A 14,568-nucleotide genomic window follows, 5' to 3' on the forward strand; every position below is an offset into this window, starting at 1 on the left:
AAAATGTGTCTGCCTTTTCTCTTTATCTCATAGGGAGCATTGCAGACTTATGTGCTGCTCTGGGCAGAATTTCGTTACTATAGTTACCAGGCAGGTACGGAATCCGCTCTCCTCTTCTGTGATAGCGTAAGATCAGTGCCACCAGCTCGGTCAGAGATTTTGGAAACTGTGGAGGACAGGGATATTTGCCAGCACCGATATCACTGACACGCGTGCGTGTACTGTGGGGATCAGAGGACTCAGCTCTAAACAGCAGCCGCAGTTTTGTCGGGTGAAGTTAGGTCGTTTTGCTGTTAGGTCAGTGCATAACATCAGCAACAAAACTCCAAACTCTTCTTCACTGGCCGCTAAGACAGTCTGATGTTCCCCTCCTTATTCTTGGAATGCTGTGACCTTGAGTTTGCTGTCCCCCAGGAAGCACCATGGTGGGCGTGGTCCCCAGGCTGCTGCGAGGCCCTCTGGGCGCCATCTTCACTCAGGCGGCTCCGCTGAGATCAGCGCCCAGCGCTTTGCGCCACCTCACATGGAGCAGGTGAGTGCTCCCCTTCAGTGTCGTTTGCGGCGGGTGTTCTGAGAGCCCGGACCTGCTGAGGATGGTGGGAGGCAGGGCGTAGCATCCTTCCTGACTGTGCTACTGTCAGTGGGTCGTAAGCTTTGGTCAGTGTATAGATTCCAGGACTGCTCTCTGGGATCCACAGTGTTCTGGTGTATCCTGGACAGCCAGCTACATTGTGTACTGGATGGCATTCCTTTCCAATCACAGGTACTGGATAGTCACGGTGATTAGTACCGTAATGAATTTTTAGGAGGATAATGCTTAATAACCTAATCTTACTTTCTGTTAAAGTGTAATGAAATCCGAAAGGAGACCTGATCACTTGGAGAGAACTGCAGATGTCGTTCGGCAGGAGGTTTGTATCTCGGGCCAGGGCAGGCTCTCCTAGCTTGCAGTCTGTAAACGGTTAGGCCCGGCTTACCACAAGGGCTTTAGATGAGCTTGTATCCCTTTGAGGGACAGTGGGGCAGGTTTGTTATATTTCTCTCCAGAACTTCTCCAAATGTGGCTTGGGACAACTGATTTGAAAAGATGATAGCCAAATACTCCAGTCATTCCCTTTAAACTCAGAATGGATGGATTTGTTTCTGATGAAGGGAGTGTTGTAGCAACAGAGGGAACTGGCCTCACAGGCATAAGGTTTAGGGTGCTATTTTAGGAAGAGATCTTCCTTTAGAGCCTAAATTTTATGAGTAGCTTGCCTTTTCTTTCTTTTTTGGCACCATGTCTCAAAGTCCTTGTTCTTATCCCTACTTTAGAACAACTTCTTATTTCATCAAAAGGGAGAAAGCACTAACATCTGAGAAAGGAAGGTGAATGAGCTCTCGTTACCTTCCCACGTGCAGATTTTTCCCTCCATATTCAGACCATGGAAGGGCTAACCCACCAACCCGAAGGGGTGTCACGGGCTGGGAAATAAAGGATCCTCACCCTTTACCTCTGTGAGTAACCCCATTTTCTTTTAAAAACATAATTAGATATTTGATTTTTCTTTTGAATGATTTTTCAAATACTTGGATTGTGTTTAGCTTAGTTTTATAGGTATTTTTAAACTAATGGTTAAAAAACTATGTATTTTATATAAAGAAGGATTATCCACTTCTAGAAACATGGTCAGAAATTGCATTGTTGTTACAGTTTAATTTTTAGTGTTAATAATAGAATTTAATATAAGAGAGCATTATTTAGGCTCCACTTTTCAAGCTTATTCTACTTGCAGAAAATTGCTTTGGGACCAAGAGTGGTATATTTGTGAATTCAGCTTTAAGCCTGTGTGTTTTTGAGGAGTCTGTGTAAAAGTAGTTCAGCATAATAGATTTATGGATGTGTAGGAAAATATGCTTTTCCCACTGATGATAAATCTGAAAATACTTTTTTTGGTTTGTTCAACACACAAAAGTGCTGATTCTGTAAATGTGATATTTGTTAGAATTCTTTTTTGAAAAGTGAAACCTTGCCAGTTTTGAAGAAAAAGCAGTTTCTGTAGCAGCTCGGACTGTCCTTTTTTCTGTTGGCATTTTGAGGCAGGTAGAATTAGAGTTGAGTTTGGCAGCCTTCCTTAAAGGGCCCGACAGTGAGTGTTTCAGGCTTCCAGGGCCGGGCTGTCTTGGTTACAGCCGCAGAACTCCGCCTTTGTCGTGTGAGGATGGCCCTGGGCAGCCTGCGTGCAGATCGCTGGGGCTGCTTTCCAGTGAGGCGGTGTTTACCAGGACACCCAGATCTGGCCCGTGGTTTGATTGTAGTTTGCCAGTCCCTCAATTAGAGTAGCATTTCAGAATTTGCCAGGACAAAACTGTTGAGACTGGTGAGAGGTTATTTTGAGCCAAGTTGAAGAAAAGTCGACAGAAAGTCAGTGTAAGCTCCGTTAGTGTGATTGAACAGCTGAGAGTTTTAATGCGCGGAAGTCAGATTTGTGGGGCAATTCCAGCTGTGGCATCGCTTGCAGGGAGCTGGGGCGGATTTTTTCCAGCGGCCCCTCCTCTCCTCTCCACTCCTCCACACAGAAGAAGGAGAGCAGAAGCTGGGGGCAGGGGGCTGGGTAAAGCCTGGGGGTGTCGGGAGCCGTGACCTCCGCGGTGTCAGGTGGTCTCCGCCGTCTGAGGTGACCAGGGCCTCGCCCATACCCCCAGAGGGCAGCCCCCCGCCGTAGAGCAGGCCCTCAACTCGGGCACGTGGGCACCACTGGCTCCTCAGGCCTGGCCAGATCACGTCCTCGTTACCTCATCTGCTGGCGCTGCCGTTTGGTGAAAGCACTTCACAGAACTCCCCACGTGTCATTTCCCGGCAGCTCCAGCCTGGGAGGCAGCCTAAGGGTAGCATGGCCCCTGCCTCTTCCGCACAGGGGCCAGAGCCTGGAGCCAGAGGGAAGCCCCGCGTCTGATTCCTGGTCCCCGGGACCCTGCGTCCAGAACGGGGCCCTCACCCGCCAGGAGCGTCCCTTCTGTACTCCCGGGGTCCCCTCTGCAGGATCCCCTGAACGGCCATCCCGTGACAGTGACACCTCTTACCCGCGGCCTGTCGAGTCCTGCTGACGCAGGGAGCTGAGCTCTGAGCTCGGGTGCACGTGTTTTCCTCTTAAGGATCCAGTGTAAGCAGTCTGGGTAGCCTTAGAGATGTCAAGGAGATGAGAGCAGAGGTCCCGAAGTGCAGCAAGGAGTATCCACGCAAGACCAAGCTTTCACCCCAGGAGCCACTCCCTGCTTGGCCTCTACACAGGGCTGGCCTCTGAGCAAGACCTTTCATCAATTACTGGGACATTCTGGTAATGGAAGAATTTTAAACTTACTGATCCTTATGTTTTACTTTGAGAAATGTACCAGACGCTAGGCACCCCACTCCAGTACTCACCTGGAAAATCCCATGGATGGAGGAGCGTGGTGGGCTGCAGTCCATGGGGTCGCTAAGACTCAGACATGACTAAGCAACTTCACTTTCACTTTTCACTTTCATGCATTGGAGAAGGAAATGGCAGCCCACTCCAGTGTTCTTGCCTGGAGAATCCCAGGGACGGGGGAGCCTGGTGGGCTGCCGTCTATGGGGTCGCCCAGAGTCGGACACGACTGGAGGGACTTAGCAGCAGCAGCAGCAGCAGGCTAGGTCCTGGGGCTGCAGTGTTGAAAACGATAGATAAGGTTCCTCATCTCAGATTCTCAGTGGTCAGAAGAAGCTGATTCTGTGCAGCTGATTAATTCTAATGTACTAGTCCTTCTTCTCCCTCCCTCCCTTTCTTTTTTAAAAAATTAAGTTTATTTTTATCAAAGTATAATTGATTGACAGTACTACATTAGTTTCTGGTGTACAGCACAGTGATTCAGTTATATACATGCACACTTACACTTACATATGTGTGTGTCTTCTCAGATTCTTCACTCGTAAGTTATTAACAAAATGTTGAGTATAGTTCCCTGCACTATACAGTAGGTCCTTGTTGATTATCTGTTTTATATATAGTAGTATGTATATCTTAATCCCTAACTCCTAACTTATTCCTGCCCCTCTCCCTTTGGTAACCATGAGTATTTTCTATTTCTGTGAGTCTCTTTCTGTTTTGTAAATAAGTTCATTTGTATCATTTTTTTAGATTCCACATATAACTGATACCATATGCTAGTTGTCTTTTTTCTCTCTGGCTTCAGTTCATATGATAATCTCTAAGCCCATCCATGTTGCTTTAAATGGCATTTTTCATTCTTTTTTATGGCTGAGTAATATTCCATTACACACACACACACACACACACACACACACGTATTATTTATATATGTACCAAATCTTCTTTGTCCATTCACCCGTTGATGGACATTTAGGTTGCTGCCATGTCTTGACTGCTGTAGCCATTGGGTTGCATGGCCAGGGATCAAACCTGTGTCCTTTGCATTGAAAGGCAGATTCCCATTGGACCACCAGAGAAGTCCCTGGTAGTTCTTGATCTGTGTTTCTCTAATAATGAGCGTTGTTGAGCATCTTTCCATATGTTTGTTGACCATCTGTATATCTTCTTTGGAGCAGTGTCTGTTTAGATCTCCTGCCCAGTTTTTGATTGGGTTGTTTGGTTTTTGATTTGAGCTGTGTAGTCTGTATATTTTGGGGATTAATCCTTTGTTGGTTTCATTGTTTACAATTTTTTTCTCCCATTCTGTAGGTTGTCTTTTTATTTTGTTTATGGTTTCCTTTGCTTTGCAAAAGCTTTTAAGTTTAATTAGGCCACATTTGTTCATTTTTGTTTTTATTCCTATTACTCTAGGAGATGGATCCAATAAGATACTGCTATAATTTATGTCAAAGGGTGTCCTGCATATATTTTCCTCTAGGAGTTTTATAGTGTCCAGTCTTACTTTTAAGTCTCTGATTCATTTTGAGTTTATTTTTGTGTGTGGCCTTAGGGAACATTTAAATTTAATTTTTTTACATGTAGCTGTCCAGTTTTTCAAGCACCACTTATACTGAAGAGACCATCTTTTCTCCATTATCTATTTTTGCCTCCATCATAGATTAATTGACTATAGGTCCATGGGTTTATTTGGGGGCTTTCAGTCCTGTTCTGTTGATTTATATGTTTGTTTTTATGCCAGTACCCTACTCTTGATGACTGTAACTTTGTAGTATAGTCTGAAATCATGAGTCTGATTTCTCCAGCTATACTTTACTTCCTCAAGATTGTTTTGGCTCTTCGGCGTCTTTTGTGTTTCCATACAAATTAAAACATTTTTTTGTTCTAGTTCTGTGGAAAATGCCTTTGATACTTTGATAGGGATTGCACTGAATCTGTAGATTGTATTGGTTAGCATAGTCATTGACAGCACTGATCTTTCCAGCCTGGGAACAGGGTGTGTCTCTATCTTTGGTTTCTTTCGTCCGTGTCTCATAGTTTTCCAAGCACAAGTCCTCTGTCTCCTCAGGTAGGTTTATTCCTCGGGGTTTTATTCTTGATGGGATCGTGACTGTGGTTGTTTCCTTTCTCTTTCTGATCTTTGATTGTTAGTGTATAGGAATGCAGCAGATTTCTTGTACTAATTTTGTGTCTACAACCTGACTTAATTCACTGCTGAACTCTGGCAGTTCTCTGCTCGCATCTTTAGGGTTTTCTATGTGTCATGTAACGTCATCACCAAACAGCAACAGTCTTACTTCTTTTCCAGTGTGGACCCCCTCCCTTTTTTTCCCTCTCTGGTTGCAGTGACTGGGACCTCCACAAGCATGTTGAATGGAAGTGGCAAGGGTGGGCCTCTTGTGTTGTCACCAAGTTTAGAGGGAAGTGCTTTCAGCTTTTCGCTGTTGAGCATGATGTTAGTTGTGGGTTTGTCATATGTGACCTTTATTATGTTGAGGTGGGTTCCCTGTAAGCCCACTTTCTGGAGAGTTTTTATCATAAATGGATGTTTAATTTTATCAAAAGCTTTTTCTGCACTTATTGAAATGGTCCTATGGTTTTTATTCTCCAATTATTAACGTGGTATGTCACACTGATTGATTAGTGGATATTAAAACATTGATCAGGGGTTTTTGCAGAAGTTGATGCTTGTAGCCAGTGATTTATTATGTAAGTGAATATTGAAACATGGTGGTCAATAACATTTGGGTAACAAAAGGCGTACTAGTACTCCTCTTGTCAATGATGTGTTAAAAAATTCTTGCATCCTTGGGATGAATCCCACTTGGTCGTGGTGTGTGATTCTTTTAATGGATTGTTGGATTCAGTTTGCTAGTATTTTGTTGAGAATTTTTGCATCTATGCAAAAATTTTTTTTCATCCCAATCAGGGATGTTGGCCTGTAATTTTCTTCTTTTTGTGGTATTTGTGTTTAGTTTTGACATCAGGGGGATGGTGGCCTTATAGAATGAGTTTGGAAGTATTCCTTCCTTTGCAATTATTTTGGAATAGTTTCAGAAGGATTGGTGTTAGCTCTTCTCTAAGTATCTGATAGAATTTGCCTGTGAAGCCATCTGGTCCTGGAGTTTTCTTTGTTGGGACTTTTTAAGTCACAGTTTCAGTGTCAGTGCTTGTAATTGGTTTGTTCATATTCTCTCTCTCTTCCTGGCTCACTTTTGGGAAATTATACCTTTCTAAGAACTTGTCCATTTCTTCCAGGTTGTCCATTCTATTGGCATATAGTGTGTTTGTAGTAGTCTCTTACGGTCCTTTGTATTTCTGTGATGTCAGTAGTAACTTCTGCTACATTTCTAATTTTATTGATTTAGGTCCTCTCCCTTTTTTCTTGATGAGTCTTGCTAAAGGTTTATCAATTTTGTTTATCTTTTCAGGAAATCAGCTTTTAGTTTTATTGATTTTTGTATTTTCTTTGTCTCTATTTCATTTCTGCATCAATCTTTATGACTTCTTTCTTTCTACTGACTTTGGGTTTTGTTTGACCTCTTTCTCTAGTTGCTTCAGATGTAAGGTTAGATTATTTGTGAGTTCTCTGACCCCTCAGCTAGGCTTGTGGTGCTGTAAGCTCATCTCTTAGAACTGCTTTTGCTGCATCCCACAGGTTTTGGACGGCTGTGTCTTCATTTCACTTGTTCTTAGGTATTTTTTAATCTCTTTGATATCTTCAGTGATTCATTGGTGGTTTAGTAGCTTGTTGTTTAGTCTCCACATGTTTATGTTTTTTGCAGTTTTTTTCCTTGTAATTGATTTCTAATCTCATAATGTTGTGGTTGGAAAAATTACTTTATATGATTTCAGTTCTCTTAAATTTACTGAGGCTTGCTTTGTGGCCTTGCATGTGAGCTGTCCTGGAGAGTGTTCCATGTACATTTGAACCTTGCTACTTTCAGATGGAATGCTCTATAAATACCACTGAAGTCCATCTGATCTAATGTGTCATTTAAGGTCTGTGTTCTTTTATTCTGTCTGGACGATCTGTTCATTGATGTAACTATTACGGAGTTATTGTCAATTCTCACTTTTTGTTAACATTTGCCTAATATGTGGAGGTGTGCTGGGCACACATGTTTACAATTGTTACATCTTCTTCTTGGATTGATTCTTTGATCATTTTGTCCTTCTTCAAAGTGGACACACTTTGATCAAAGATCAGAGTGTCCTTCTTTATCTCTTCTAGCAGTCTTTATTTTAAAGTCCATTTTGTCTGATCTGAGCATTGCTACTCCAGCTCTCTTCTGATCTCCATTTGCACAGAGTCTCTCTTTCCATCCCCGCACTTCCAGTCTGTGTGTGTCACTAGATCTGAATTGGGTCTCTTGCAGACAGCATATATGTGGGTCTTGTTTTTGTATCCATTCAGCCAGTCTGTGTCTTTTGGTTGAAACGTTTAATTCATTTACATATAAGAGAATTATCATTTATATATGTTCTTACAGTCAGTCTCCTACATGTGAATGAGGTGCATTCTGGGAGTGCATTCATAAGTCCAGTTTGTAAGTCCAGCAAAGTTAACCTAGGCATCCAGCTTTTACAGATAACTTTTACAGAGATGTGAACTCACGTGATTGGACATGTGAATGCATGTTGCATGTTTGAAAGTTAACAACTTGAAGGTTTGTATGTTGGAGACTTACTGTGTTGCCATTTTGTTAATTGTTTTTGATCTGTTTTTGTGGATTTTTTTTTCTTTGCTGCTCTTTTGTTCTGTGATATGATGACTATCTTTAATGTTGTGTTTGGATTCCTGTTTCTTTTTTGTGTGTGTATCTAGTATAGATTTTTCAGTTGCGGTTATCGGGTTTTGATACAGCAGTCTGTATGTGTATATATATGATTGTTCTAAGTTGCTGGTCTCGTAATTACATGTGCGTTTCAAATACCATGTGTTTGTGCCCTCCTCCCCTCATGATTACTGGCTTTGAGGTCGTATTTGTGTGGGGGCTTTTCCTCCCTTTACTGTGTTCGTCTTTCCCAGTGAGCCTCCCCATTCCCTCATTTTCTTGTTTTCAGTTGTGGCCTTTCCTTTTCCACTTAGAGAAGTTCCTTTAGTATTTGTTGTAAAGCCAGTCTGGTGGTGCTGAATTCTTTCAGCTTTTGCTTATCTGTAGAGCTTTTGATTTCTCCGTCAGATCTGAAGGAGAGTCTGGCTGGGTATTCCTGGTTGTGGGTTTTCCCCGTCATCACTTTAAATGTTGTATATCATGCCACCCTCTTCTGGCCTGCAGAGGTTCTGTTTTGCTTTTGTTGTGCTTTGACACCGACTTGGAGGCTACTGGGGGGCTTCCTTGATGGTTCAGATGGTAAGGAATCTGCCTGCCATACAGGAAAGCCAGGTTCAGTCCCTGGGTCTGGAACGTCTCCTGGAGAAGGAAGTGGCAACCCCTCCAGCATTGCTTGGGAATTCCATGGACAGAGGAACCTGGCTGGCTGCAGCCCATGGGGTCGCAGAGAGTCAGACATGACTGTCCTGGAAGAGATGATGGTGGCTTAGAGCAGTGTGGTGGGGATTGGGGTGGGGCTGATGGGATTCACAGGTGGGTGGGGCTGTACACATAGAGAGAGGAGGGCGGGAGAGCCAGAGACTTCCAGCTTTGGGGTTTGGATAATCGGGGAAGATGATGACGGTGGCACATGCTTGTTAAAACAGAACACGTTTGGAGGAGGGAATAAGGGGCTCTGTTTGGGGATGACCTGGGGTGGGAGGTGGAAGGTGGATGGAGTTACAGGCGAGGTGAGATCAGTCATGAGCTTTGTCAGCTCACGTCAGCCATTGAATCTACATGGAGATTCATTACGCTGTTTTTACTGGTTTTGTATGTGCTTGAAGTTTTCCATAGTGAAAAAGAGAAACATTGAGAGAGAAAAGCGTTCTGTGTCGGATTATGTTGTTTGAAATGGAAACTGAAGTCGGCAGTTGAATGTGTGGGATTGGAGTTGGCGGCTGGAGATGACCAGCGTGAGCCTCGTGGAGAGGAGGGGGCGGGCCTGCGGGACTCCGCCGGGGATGCGCCCACATCTAGCGGTCAAACGGAAGAGGTCGGGCCAGTGGAGGAAACGCGGCGGGAGGGTGTTGAGCAGGTGTGGGTGGAGCCGGCGGGAAGAGCGCTTCCTGGAGGGCGCAGCAGCCACGTGGATGCCGAGTGGCCAGCGCCGGGCGTCGTGCAGTGGGTGGCAGGCGGCCGGAGTGAACACCTTCCGTGCATCGCCGAGTGTGAACGCCTGCCAGGCTGTGGCGGGGAGTCGAGTGGGAAATAAAGTGGAGCCAGGACCGTAGACCGTGCTTCAGTTTTTTATGTGGATGGGAGCAGAGGCGTGGGGTAACAGCTCGCTGAAGGGAGAGGCTTGTTTTGTGTGTTGTGTTTTGAAAAGAAGCGGAGCACAGGAGTCAAGTGGCTGGGTTCAAGTCTCAGCTTTGCCGCTTAGCAGCTCTGGGACCTCAGTTTTCTCGTGTGCAAAGTGGGGGTGTTGGTGACACTCGCTCCTTGGGGCTGTTGTGACAATCGAGTCAATTACTGTGCATGCAGCGCCTGGCAAGCTCTCTGGGGGGGCGTTTGCTGGCGGTCTCCTCCTGTGCACGTGTGTTGTCATGGAGCCGAGGGAGAAGAGGGTGCTGCCTGAGAGAGAGGGAAGGCTTGCGGGGCAGAGAGCAGACTCCGTCTGGTGGGTGGCGGAGTCTTGGCGAGGAGCGGGCGAGTGCGTGCTCACACCAGGCCGCGGTGCTGGCGGCTCAGCCACTGACGAGGTCCTGCAGGTGGCAGAGTGTGCGCTCTTGGCTCGCCAGTGATTAGCTTCCGCAAACCCGCCTCTTGTCCTCAGATTCCTGCTCATCAGGTCGCTCCGGCCTCAGTTGGAATCATTTCTCTGGGTCTTGGAGCCCTTATGTGTAAGGTGACACGCTATCCTTGGCAAGGACTGAATGTTCCTTCAGCCCTGGAACGCTCTCTGCCCCGATTGTTTTTGTCTCAGGTTGTCTCCAGGCCTAGCTGGGTCTCACTTTTTAAGCCAGCAAAAGAATGAATGGGCGTGGATGGGGGAAGGCAGCCGGGTTTCCCAGAGAAAGGCCCGTTTCCTGCAGAGACTTCTGTGGCAGCAGGAACCTCAAAATACCATCCACAGAACCTTTCAGTCAGTAGGATGGCGTTTCCTTGTAGGTGCTGACTCCGTCAAAGCATGAAAAATGTGTGCTACTGAGAGCTGGCTTGTTGTTTTGTTGAGCAGTAGAAGAGTTTTTTTTTATGGGAAACTTCATTTCCTGCCATGTGTTTTAACTTAGGACGTTGCTGGTTGAGGTTTCAGTTGTGGAATCTTCTGGTTCATTGAGTATGAGAACAAGTACAAATGTTAAAATATATAGTTTCTCCATCACGTTTTCCCTTTTCACTAAAAGTAGAGAAAGAATAACATAACCAGAGCCATGATTGCAGATCTTAATTACATGAAATTGTTTTTAGAATAAAAGTGATATGGCCTTCAAAAAGATTTTGCTAGTATTTTTCACTCTGCGTCACCAGGAATCTGTTTATAGTGAACAGTATTTGTATTGAGAAAATAAAATGTTAAGAGGGAGACGTGTTTAAAAATCAGGGATTGTGCAAGGTAGTTTGCATTTTTGCCCAGATTATTTAGACTAATCGCCACAGGAATGTTGCCTTTTATAGTAATATAAGTAGGCAAAAAGCGTCTGGGGACGTTTTCATGAAGGCTATCCAAATGAAAAGTGGACCTTTCCAGTAGGAGGCGTAACTTCATTCCCTTCTTCATTGAATTCTTTATTTGGACTTTGGCAAACAAACTGTTGTTGATGGTATTTTAGATGGTCTGGCGTTTGCTGACTGAGCAAGCTTGTGTTTCAGCTCAGGTTCTCTGCGCCTCCACGCCACCCCCCACCCCTCCCGGCCCATGACATGAATGTCACTCCCCTGCCACCAGGTGACTCTTTAGGATGTGTTTAAAGCTTGCACTTACCTAGATTTTAATGAATCTGACAGAAGCCCTTTAAACTGTTACAGGTGAAATAATCGAGCTCTTGGCTGTTTTCACAGATTATTATACTGAAAGAAAATAATGAAAACAAATGTTTCTCTTTTGTAAACCTGTCCTACTGAAGAGTCCTGTCCCACTGAAAAGATCCCCGTCTTCCCCGCCCTCTCCTGTGTTTTGAATATGAACTAGGCCAGGCTTTCTTCAACGGTCTCCCACCTCCTTTCTTCTTTCTGTTTTGACCATAAAAAGCTCCTGAATTTCTACTAACCTTTGTTTTAGAAACCAGTTTTAGGTCACTTTGAGTTAGAGTTTTGCTCCATTCTACAAATATTTACTGACTCTTGACTGTGCATTTAGCCCTGAGCTCAAGGTTGGGAGTTGATCTAGATATCGGTTCTGTCCCCTCCTACCTGCCGGAGGCTTGTGGTCTGTGTGTGGAAAAGATATGTTTATGAATATTTCCATTTACATAAAACGTGCTAAGTGGGATAGACAGGTGGAAACGACAGAAGTTCAGGCGAGAAGAGTGGGATTCCTGGCTCAGGGTGGTGGTGGGTGAGCCGGGGGAGAAGGCTTGAGGGGAGCTCATGGAGCGGGCTCCAGGATGAGCCAGGCTGTGTGTGCCTGTGCCCAATGTGGGTTTGACATGCTGAGTCCCGGGTGGACCCAGAACGGAAGCCCCAGCTGCGGGAGGCGGCTGCTTTGGCAGGGCCCCTGAGTGAGGCACAGCCTTCTCCACCTCAGCCCCGCTGGGGCCAGGCCCTGGGCTCCAGAAGGGTTGTGGAAGGAAGGAGCGTGGTGGGTTTAGTCGTGCGTGTCGGTGACTTTGCCTTTGGGACAGAGCTCTCAGGCGGCCAAGGGCTGGGCAGACCTGGGCATGACTCTGGGCTCAGCCATGCCCGAGTGCTCGTGAGCACATCACCGACCCTTTCTGTTTGCTCTTCTGCAGAATGGAGGGTAATAGTCCTGTCTCTTGGGGTGGAATGTGGTTGTCCGTATTAGCTGCGTGAATTAATGTGCATTAAGTGTCTGCCTCAGAACCCGGAGTGCTCCTGCGCTGCGTGCCCCTCAGGTGCTGGCTGTCATCACGGAGAGTGCAGCTGTGAGCTGGCAGTTGGCAGAAAAGGAGAGCCGCGTCGGGGTGAAGGGACAGTAGCTTTGGGAGTGCTTGAGGGCCTTGGCCCGGGGGCGGAGAGTGAGCAGGGGTGAGGCTCCTGGTCAGGAGTGGGAGGAGGAGCAGAGAAGGGTCAGGGGGATGAGGTCAGGGAGGCAGGGGGGCGGGGGAGTTCTGTGTCCCATGTGCCAGGCAAGGAGGAGGCCTCGGGACGTGCAGAGGAAGTCGGAAGCGTCCGATTCAGAGCGATCAGGGAGGCTGAGAACTGAGGCGGGGCGTTGAGTGTGGTTGTCGGAGAAGATGCCCCCCAGCCCTGGGGGAGGTCACAGGAGGGCAGCAGCCAGGTGGCCGTGGGCACCGAGAGTGTCGGGGAGCAGGGACGGTTTTGTTGGATAGAAGAGTGTCAGTAGATTCTGGGTTAAAGGCTGGGTTTCCAAAATAAAGACAGTATGGCTTTTAAGTTGATTCTAAGCAAAATAACGTGGAGACTGTGGTTCCAAGGCCACCGGGCTGCCCATGAGAACCGCCGCCTGGCGTTGGGTGCTCGGCCTTCAAGGCCCTGTGTGGCGGCAGCGATGGTGTGACCTGTGCAGTGGTGCATGGATCGAGTATAAGATTGCCCTGTAATGGCAGATACACACTGGTGGCCTCGTTACCATTAATGTAGTAAGCTACAGTCGACGCTTACTGAGCACTTCCTCAGGGGCAGCAGTGCTGCTCACACAGGCTTTGCGTGAGGCGCCCCTCCCGCCAGCTCTGTGAGGGGCGAACACTGTTCTTGTCACCGAGCTGAGGGGCCGGGCTCACACATGTGCCCAGGCTCACACGGCTGGCCCATGGTGGAGCCAGGCTGCGGCAGCTGCACTGTGGCTGTGGGGCCCTGGCTGCAAACAGCCATCCTCTGCTGCTTCCTCTTGTCGGCTGAGTTGTTGAGGAGGGACCGCTAGCATCGGGCATCGTGTCTGATGAGTTGGAGGATCTGGGGCACAGGCTGGACGTGAGGGAAGGCTGGTGGGAGCTGAGTGAGGCGGCCTTTCAGGCAGGGTGAGTGGGGCTGGGATCACAGAGGCGCAGGCAGAGGCTCCGCAGGGCAGAGCCAACCTGACTTGCTCTCAGGGACAGGAGAGAGGGCTGGTCAGAACGCTGAGAAAGGTCCTCAGTGGCGGGGGTTTTACAGGAGCACGAGAAAGCCAGCACCTTTTCAGAGGTGCTTTGCGGTCGGGGAGACCACCAGCATCTGGAGAACTTTCCTGTGGAATTTTAGGAGTTGTCTCCCACTGCTCGTTTGACTAGACTTGGTCCTACTGGAGAAAAGGGGCTGGATGAGGTCACATTCGTTGGAAGGACTGATGTTGAAGCTGAAACTCCAGTCAGTACTTTGGCCACCTGATGCGAAGAACTGACTCATTGGAAAAGACCCCGATGCTGGGAAAGATTGAAGACGGGAGGAGAAGGGGACGACAGGGTGAGATGGTTGGATGGCATCACCAACTCGACGGACATGAGTTTGGGTGGACTCTGGGAGTTGGTGATGGACAGGGAGGGCTGGCGTGCTGTGGTCCATGGGGTTGCAGAGTCGAACATGTTGGAGCAACTGAACTGAAACTCCCATTAGGAAGGGAGGCCCCCTGACCTTGACCGAGCCCAGGGGCGCCCCCTGGTGGAGCTGAAAAGGTAACACAGGCAGAAAGGCTGTATTTGAACGCCTGCTGCTGGTGGGATTTGCTGCCAGAAGTGGAGCCCAGAGCGGTAGGAGGCGGGGAGTCTTACTGTCTTCTCTCTGCTGTTGTGAAGAAGTCCCAGCTCTGGGCGGAGGAAGCAACAAGGAACGGCGGAAGTAGAACCACGCGGAGCGAATGTGGAGCGTGGGTGACACTGAACTGAGGAGAGCCTGACTCAGGCCTTCTTAGGATTTTCTGAAAATCAGACACGTCAGTTAAAACAGTGCTTCTCTGGCGACCTGTAGCAAAAGGCTGTTTTCGTTGCTGTTTGAAGGTTGTGAACTGTTTATATCTTGTAAAATACAAT

The 14,568-nt window shown here is 47.1% G+C and overlaps 1 protein-coding gene across 1 annotated transcript in view; it reads left to right on the top strand.

The window, feature by feature from the left end:
- The first annotated feature begins 514 nt into the window (after positions 1-514).
- OXNAD1 (oxidoreductase NAD binding domain containing 1) overlaps positions 515-14,568 on the top strand; it is a 34,076-nt gene continuing 20,022 nt past the window's right edge. Inside the window, 4 exon segments of the mRNA XM_069568702.1 lie at positions 515-532; positions 848-911; positions 1,315-1,435; positions 1,438-1,497. Of these exon segments, the coding sequence (XP_069424803.1) occupies positions 1,373-1,435; positions 1,438-1,497 (123 nt within the window). The 5' untranslated portion in view covers positions 515-532; positions 848-911; positions 1,315-1,372.

The sequence above is a fragment of the Ovis canadensis genome, chromosome 1 (assembly GCF_042477335.2).
Source record: "Ovis canadensis isolate MfBH-ARS-UI-01 breed Bighorn chromosome 1, ARS-UI_OviCan_v2, whole genome shotgun sequence".
NCBI classification, from domain to species: Eukaryota; Metazoa; Chordata; class Mammalia; order Artiodactyla; family Bovidae; genus Ovis; species Ovis canadensis.